The sequence below is a fragment of the Corvus hawaiiensis genome, chromosome 6, assembly GCF_020740725.1.
Source record: "Corvus hawaiiensis isolate bCorHaw1 chromosome 6, bCorHaw1.pri.cur, whole genome shotgun sequence".
NCBI lineage: Eukaryota > Metazoa > Chordata > Aves > Passeriformes > Corvidae > Corvus > Corvus hawaiiensis.
Genome location: NC_063218.1, coordinates 15,208,862 through 15,217,457, shown reverse-complemented (window position 1 = coordinate 15,217,457; position 8,596 = coordinate 15,208,862). Strand labels below are relative to the sequence as shown.

Here is an 8,596-nt window from a genome sequence, read left to right as displayed (position 1 = left end):
CCCACGGGGTCACAAGTCCAGCCAGCAAACCTGCTCTAGAGTGGGCTTCTCTCTTCATGGGTCTACAGGTCCTGCCAGGAGCCTGCTCCAGGGTGGGCTTCCCATGGGGTCACAACCTTCTTTTGGACATCCACCTCCTCCATGGGCTGTGGGTGGATCTCAGCTCTCTCCTGGACCCCCATGGGCTGCATGGTGACAGCCTGCTCACCGTGATCTGCACCATGGGCTGCAGGTGGATCTCAGCTCTCTCCTGGACCCCCATGGGCTGCATGGTGACAGCCTGCTCACCGTGATCTGCACCATGGGCTGCAGGTGGATCTTTGCTTTGGCACATGAAGCACCTCCTCCCCCTGCTTCTTTGCTGACCTGAGCACCTGCAGAGATGTTCATCTCACAGATTCTCACTCTGCATTCCTCTGGCCTCAATTACTTCTGTGAAATAACTTTATTCCTTTCTTAAATATGTTACCACAGAGTTGTTACTATCATTTCTGATTGGCTCACCCTTCAGCAGCAGCAGATCCATCTTGGAGCCTGCTGGCAATGGCTCTGTCAGATACGGGGGAAGCTTCTGGCAACTTCTTAGTGAAGCCACCCCTAAAGGCCCCCCACAGGCCCCCACTACCAAAACCTTGCCATGCAAACCCAATACAATTATTCAGCTGGGGAAAATGTTACATTTAAAAAGTGTCAGTTGATGGTGATATTTTACAATGCTTTTTGCTTATTAATTTGATAAGGAAATTTCTAATTTACATCTGAATATCCCTCAATCAGAGACTAGTAAGTAGCACTAACTAGCCCAAAACTGCAAACACTGTAACAATTATAACTCATGCCCAACATCATTATGCCAGATAACCGAGCAATTACTCCTTAGTAGGATCAACAATTTTCCCCATGAAAAGTGTGATGCCGGTTTGTTTGTCAGAGATCAAAATAATGAAGGGCCTGTTGACTTTGATGGTACGAGAAGTATAGGAAACTCTGGTAAGGATTATGGCAGTGGCTCCTGCAGCTTCAGTTCCAGACTCATCAACTTCCAGCAGGGCCTTGTGAATTGCCTGCATGGAATAGGAGAAAACACTGTGGTTTATACATGGAACTGGAAGCAGAAGTAAAATAAATTCTGTCTTATGGAGTATTTAGGAGAAGAAAGGAGTAATAGATCCAGTAGATGAAAGTTGATTTTATGATAAATCTCCAACAGTTTGAAACAGGAATATTTTCTATGCCAGGACTGAGCAAGTAGGGGCAAAAATTAGCGTGGACACACTGTAAATGCATTCTCACCAGTGCTGAGTAAAGTGGGATAAAAATACCCCACGTGCAAGCTAGTATATTTTTTTAAATGGTTTGGACTTCTACTAGCAACACTTTCTCTTATTTCAAGGTTAATTAAAGACTTCTATTTAAATGCTAATATGGGGCAGTATTTGACATCTTTAGCATTAAATCATAGCTTAAACTGACACAGTCAAATTCTGCTTCTGCAAACTGAAGATTTCCTGAAAACTTTGAGAATAATCAAAAATGAGGTATTAATCAACACAAATATCATAATGAACTCCTCATTTGTAGTTTACTTGACACCATTTCATTAAACTATTATATTCCAGTGCCAAGAAGTCATTTAAAATGTTGTCCAATTTTTCTATATATTTAATAGCCAGCTTTTTAATAACAGTATTAAAGTAATAAAAAAGTGAGCCAGCAGATTCTTTCTGCAAAAAAAGTGCAGTTACTGACCAAGCCCCTACATATCATTGTGAGATTTACGTATAACTTCAGTAATATAAAGAGGAAAATAAAGTCTTTAAAAATCCCAGACACAAATGATCAAAACAACCAACCACCTTCCCATCACCAGCTCTGTCTACTTACTTGTGAAACCTGGAGATCTTGATTGCCACTAATTCCAGACAGATCAGCATTACCTGAGAACACTTCAGTGATGCCCATTTGCTCAAACAGGGTTTTAACATCGTAAGACCCACTAATAGAAAACTTTGGTAATTGCAGACTTAATCTCCTGTTGGTCAAAGGAAACAGAAGAGCAGTGAGCCCTTGCAGCCTCGTTTCAGCCAGCAGGGTGGATAGCACACAACTCAGCGACACTTGAAAGCATTCTTTTGATTGCGAATTTGTTTGATGGTAGCCTTTGTATTCCTTGAGCAATTCTGGCATCCTGAGAGATGCACCATCTTCTTGTATCTACATTCTCTATTTGATTTTGGGAAAAGGAACAAATTTCTTCATTGTCGTTCTTTCATCCCAGTGCCACATACGCAGCTAGTAGAGGTTTTGGCTAGAGGGTTACAGAGAGTAAGGAGACTACTAGTGGAAAGCCTAAAGTAAGGGAAAAGGAGGATAAAATCTAAGACATGGTGAAGGAAATGAATCATGTTAACACCATGAAAGAAGAGGAGTCAAAAAGTAGCCAAGCAAGTCTTGAGGCAGCTGTTAAAATGCTGTGACCCCTTGTCAGGTCACAGAGCCTGCAGTTTCTTAGTGACTATGCTCTGCTCTGACTCATTTGGAGAATTGCTTAAAACTTCCCTTTATGAAATCAGGACATTATGTCCAGTAGGAGGTGATCTGAAATTGGCATTTTCTCTTAAAAGCAGCGATGTGTCCTCAAATATAGCAATCCATATACCTAGAGTTACCTGGTCACAAGTTTGCTATCCCATTTACAAATAGTTTCCTTGGAGAGAGCATCTTCCACTTGCTTCATCTTTCCATCATCGGGCAGAATAAGCAATGCTCGTGCAGTGCCCTGGTAAGGCAGCTCTACCACCACACAGGAGAGATCCTGGTCATAGTAGCTGTTTGAGATACCATCACGCTGCATCATGTTGACTCTAACAGATGCATTTGTGCTCACAAAAAAATCATCCTCATATGTACGCAAAGGATCAAAAGACTTTTCCCAGGCAGCTAATGGGGAAAAAGAGATGTTGTTGCACTCAAACGTGAAGATCATAAAGAATGACTCATCTATATTAGACCAGAATTAATGTAGGACACTGGAGGTATATTGATGGGAGAAGAGGCTCACTAAATCACTTCAACCTCCTCCATCACACATGGTGTGCAGTAAGCTCATCATAGTTAGTGTGAGCATGTCATGTCTTGCTGAAGAACAACCAAAGGCTGATGACCATTTGAGAGTCCTTCTTCTACTGTAACCCTATGTAATGCCTTTTATGCCATTTAAATGCAATCATGTAAGCAATCGGTCACAGGACCTTCTGATGCCTTTTCTGTTAGGCCATGCAAGCTGACTGCACTCAGCCTGGTGGGGAATTCATCAGCAGTTAAAGCGTTTGAGCATATATCACATTTGAGTAAGGCTCCAGAAGCACAGATCCTCAACATACTATGTCCCAGGTTTTCATGCAGAGCACCTAGCAGATCTACCATAAAGCTGGGGCCCTTGTGCAAGGATGTCAGTCCACCAAGTCTGACTGTCATGTACAGTCAGCATAGAGATCTTGGACACATCTTTAGTCATTATGGCCTCAGACCAGTGAGACTATGTGGATCCTTGTCTCTGAGGCATCCACTAGTGTGGAACTTCTCTGTCCACAGCTTTCAAGCAAATTGGATCAAAACCAAGAAATCAGTATTTCTCAACAATCAGATACTCTGATCCTGGCCAGATCTAATCTTTACTTCAAAGGTCCTGCATGGTTTAGCTCTTTCCTAAATAGTCATTCTGGTAATAAATCATCAGAAGTTCCCTAAAATTTTATTTTGTATCAAAAAATCTATTGAAATAGTATGTTAAATATCTTACCTTTAAAATAAATATAGTTAACAAGAACCAGTACAGTATTTGGATCAAGATGACCAACTAATTCAGGAATTTTACCCTTGGTTTTCTCCTCTACATATTTATTGATTTGCTTCTTAGCTTCTTCTGGTTTATGAAAATCACTAGGAAAAAAATCTGCTTCATAAAATTGTTTGGTATTTTGTAAAAATGATTCCTGTGGTTCATACCCAGTAGCTGTAAAAAGGGCATTCCCTATATTTAATGTGATATTAACATCAGCACAGTTCAGTACTGACAAAACTTTGTGAAAACTTTCATGTACATCATGTATGCGAGTCTCAGTCAGGTCATCAAAGCCCAGTCCTTCAAAAATCTGAGACAGAGTGGTTGACTTAGCACCAACAGCCAGCATGGCAAAGGCAGTGGAGATGCTCATGGGAGAAAAGAAAACATTTTTATCAGCTTCTTTTGATGTAGCCTGCCTGTAAAATCTAAATACAAAATCGGCATAGTTAGAGCTTTTCTTGTCACAGCTATATGCTAATAAATTTTCTCTTCCATCACGCAGATTAGTATTGTTGACTTCATGGCAAATATCTTCAGGGCAGCAATGGGTTACAGCACAAAGAACAGCAAGGAGTAAACACAGGCACAGGAGACACTTCATCTTCTTTTCAAATTATTCTGTCACAAAATAAACAGTCATTAAATGAGCAGATGGTAATGATGTGCTTGGTAGTAAGAAATAATGAATAGTTTTTTAGCATAAGTGTTACATAGTTCAACTATAAATATCTAATGTACTTAGGATGCTTAAAGTTCTCATGGGCACAATGTCAAATTTATTTAACAAATTCAACCAAATTATAGATTAAAATATCAGGCATAATAAGACCATAATATTTCATGGTAACTGCTCTGAAAAGACAATACTTTTTTCCATTGGCAATGAAAATATAAAGCTACAGTCCATAATAATCTTTATTAACAATGACATTATCTTCCCAAAACACTGTCTCTTATAGGGTACATCTAAACAAACAAATTATTGCGAGGCAAGACAGGGTGTGGGTTTCAAAGACAAATACTCCACAGCATCTGCCCAAACACAATTTGCTAAATGTAAGGAAATATGAGGCAGCTCATTATTCAGTGGAACTGGGGTAAATTCCCTCACTTTCCTCAGGGAAGCAGCTCATGGACAGACAGCTATCATGGATTATCCAGTTCTTGTTAAATTCACATCCCTGTCTGCTTTGTGGTTACTTACTCACATGGCCAGTTACTGGCCACAGCTGCTAAGTGATGGAAGAAGGTCATCTATATGAACTTCAAGGCAAAATTCAAGGCAAAAGCCTGGAGCATCCTGTGTCATGACAGCAGTGCACACAAAGGTGGGCACAATGACATGTGGCAAGCAGCAGGTTTGCATCAGATAATGAGGTGCATGTTTGGAATGAAGGAATCCTCCTTTTGGGGGAGCTGCAACAAGTGCTTGTAACTTCTTAAATGGTGGTTTGCCCCTCACTGTGGGTTAACCTGCATGGGATGTGGGAAGGACCTGGGTCAAAGAGAAAGAGGATCAGTGATCCCATTTGGAAATCAAAGGACACAGATTAATTCCCTTGGAGATGACAAGTTTCTTCATTATGCTTGTTCTCTTAAAGCTGACATGATATATTTCACATGAGCCCCCTGCTCTCCATAGGAGCTGGGACAAGTCTCTGGTTTACTGAATTCGGTTCCCTGCAGTTCTGGGGAGACATCTCATATAAACCCTCTTCAGAACTGTAACAAGCAATCAATGAAAATAAGCTTTTTGCTCTGGCAGCTTCTGTGTGAAAACATTTCTAGAACTTTTCTACTGTCATGGCTCCTCTTCTGGTTTCCAGCCAATACAACCTGTTTATATTCTTTTCTTTCAGGAATGTATTTTCCCTTGTCCTGCCACAGTAAAATTCTCTTGGTCCTATATTCATTCCTAGATGTGAAAGATGACTGTACATACTATCTAAAGATTTAGAGTTTCTGAGGGCAGCCCAAGTTCAAGGATTCTTAGTGATTAACCAGTTGTTTTGTTTTTGTGTTGATGGTCTTGTTTCCATAACAAACATATAGATAGCTGTGTGTTCTCATATTTGCTAGGATCTGAGTATGCTGAGTCTGCCTGAGATCAGCCAGGGCCCACTGCAGTGACCCGCAGTAACAAGTGATAACACTGAATTTGAATTTCCTTAAACCAAAAGATGGAGTATGGCCCTAGATAGGCATAAGAGTCAACTATTTGCATCTCTTTTGAGCAGAACTCTGCCTCTTCTTCAGAGACAAAAAAAAAAAAAAAAGGAAAACCCAAACAACACATATGTACTTTGGAAAAAGAGAAGAAATTATATAGTACAAAAGGTGTCTCAAAAGTATTTGATGTTTAATATGTCATAGTCTGTTTTGTTTTAGTTGTTTGAGATATTGCAAACTTAAGTGAAAAAGAAAAAAATATTTTTTTCTATCCATGATTACTTCCTATGTCCATACAGAGCTTAGTGTAAATTTTAAAGAATTTCTGAAGTAAAGAGTATGGTTTGGAGTTTTTTTCTGCAGCAAGTTTATATTAGGCATGGCTCTGTTTTTAACTTCTGCTGTAACAGATCAGTTAAAAAATTTCTCCTGGTATCATAGCTCTCTACAGAAATCTAAATTAAGTACTTCCATCAAAAACACTGAATATTGTCATCAGGCTTTCCTCACATAATCTTCCCTTTAGAGATGAAAATCACAGTAATTTCAACATTTTGAGATTAGAAAATTTCTGACACCATTATTTTTATTAACATTTCAAAGCTGAAAAAATTGGAAGGGCTTTGTTAAATCTGGAAGTACTTTTTATGCAAAATGGAAGTTCAGAAAATAATTCTCTTCCAGACCACATATTAGTTTGTCTATGGGAATAAAAGGGGCGATTAAATTTAAATTGTGACCTTCCACCCACCCCCTACACTCACCCCAGTCCTAATTAGAGAACCTGGCCTTAGCAATTCAATTGTTGCTTTATAAATTAAGTCACCCAGAAGAGTTTTTAAATTGGACCTGGTTGTTCAGTCACTAGCGGGATTATTGTAATTTTAAAATTTTAAGTCACTGTGAAGGCTGTTTCCAACCTGAAAGGTGGTTACATCAGTATTCTCTTTTAACAAGTACTTAATAAGTCCCCATGACTTCAAAGGGTTTTTTAGTTTGATTTCAGTCTAAGCATATTCCCCCAGAACAGCAGGTCCCACTGGTCCCTTGAACGTCTGCTTGGTTAATATTTCATTGCAACATCCAGAACCAAATCACAAGCAGACAAATGAAATTAACCTAATATTAAAGTTCCACTGACTGCAGAAAGCATTATTTGCAAGTCTGTAAGAAAAATGCATGTGTAATACTTACAAAACCAGAAGCCCTGTTGCATTCAGCTGACCATGGTGTTCCCCACGCTGTTACTTATACTGCTACATCATCTTCTGCTTAAGTAGAGATGTTAAACATTACACAGACCTGATAAAAATTAGAGCCAACCAGAAAAAAGGAGGAAACAAAGCAAATATTGATGAAACAGGGTTCGCAAGCATCATCTCTGTTACTCAGCCAAAGAAGCTGATGATCTTCAGCCATTTTGATAGCAGCTGTGACATCCTCTCTGTTGCCTCTGCCCGTGCGGAGGAGCTTAAGTGCAAACGTTATGTGATTAGGACCCTACTGGAAACTGGGAGGTTGTGCCTGGAATCACTGGAAACAGATGCTAACTCTCAATGCCAGAAGTCAGGCTTTCTGTGCCGTGAAGCACACATGGAGCTCACAGCCACGTATCACATCAGCTTGGTGCTCTTCCAAAATCTATCCAGAGACAAATCTTCTGCATGATCCTCAGCCTGTATATGGATGACAAAGTAATTGCCTGTACCTTCTCACTCTGTAGCTTAATACCACTGAGAGGGTATATGATGGATACGTTTCCATGATGGGTTTTCCACCCTGGCTGATGTGGTCCCTTCATCTATCTCAGTTCTATGTGCATCTCAGTTACTGCCTCGGGCAGGTGGCGGGAATACAAGTAGCAGGCTGTTTACTCCCACATGTTTGCATACTGCATGTGCGCACCCACTTCTCAGTCTCCTTGCCCTCTCACACACTTTTAAATTGTTCAAAGGAAAACAAGAGCTGCTTCTGTCTTAACTTTTCCCAATAGGAATGAAATGCTGATGGATCAAGATGACTGAATTTTTCCAGTTAACAACAAAGACCGTGATTGAGTGGTGACATGAAAGACATTTCCCCATTAATGATGACTCTTTTCTTTGTACTTGTTTACTCACATGTGTAATTTTGTTGTTATAAACATAGATAAACATGGAGACAGAACATAGATAAATGTTGTCTGGACACTCCCCTTCTTTGTTTTCCTCTATATTTCTCCCCCTCTCCCCCTTCCCCCCTTCCCTTTTTACTTGTTCCATCTAACTTTGGCTGTAAACGTCACAAACACAGAGATTATTTTACTAATCAAAGCCCAGGTGAATAACAGGTCGTTGTGGTCAAGGGCAAACTGTGTTACAAAATGGTTATAAGCCTCTTGTTTTCTCTTTCATTTGTGTGCCTTGTAATTACTGTTTTGTTTTTAATAATGTTAAGCTAACCTTTAACAAGGCATTTCCTTATTATTTCACTATAGCAGCAGAAATAAGGTGCTACAGCAGCTTGAAACTAAACTGAGGAGCAGACAGACACACGCATGCCCGGTTTTTCCACACACTGCCATGAGCCATTACAGTCCCA

General features: G+C 39.9%; 1 protein-coding gene across 1 annotated transcript; it reads right to left on the bottom strand.

Annotated features, from left to right (window-relative positions):
- Nucleotides 1-657: 657 nt before the first annotated feature.
- LOC125328132 (serine protease inhibitor 2.1-like) lies at nt 658-7,306 on the bottom strand. The gene is made up of 5 exons (XM_048308384.1): nt 7,211-7,306; nt 3,803-4,465; nt 2,670-2,940; nt 1,885-2,032; nt 658-1,064 (listed from the first exon to the last, which is right to left on the bottom strand). The coding sequence occupies exons 2-5, from the start codon at nt 4,446-4,448 to the stop codon at nt 870-872; spliced, it is 1,260 nt and encodes a 419-aa protein (XP_048164341.1). The 5' UTR covers nt 4,449-4,465; nt 7,211-7,306; the 3' UTR covers nt 658-869.
- Nucleotides 7,307-8,596: the final 1,290 nt, after the last annotated feature.

Coding starts and splice junctions, on each gene's coding strand:
- LOC125328132 (XM_048308384.1), bottom strand. CDS start 4,448: ATGAAGTGTCTCCTGTGCCTGTGTTTACTCCTTGCTGTTCTTTGTGCT. Junction 2,941..3,802: donor TAACTATATTTATTTTAAAG/GTAAGATATTTA, acceptor TTTCCCCATTAG/CTGCCTGGGAAAAGTCTTTT. Junction 2,033..2,669: donor GATAGCAAACTTGTGACCAG/GTAACTCTAGGT, acceptor TTTGACCAACAG/GAGATTAAGTCTGCAATTAC.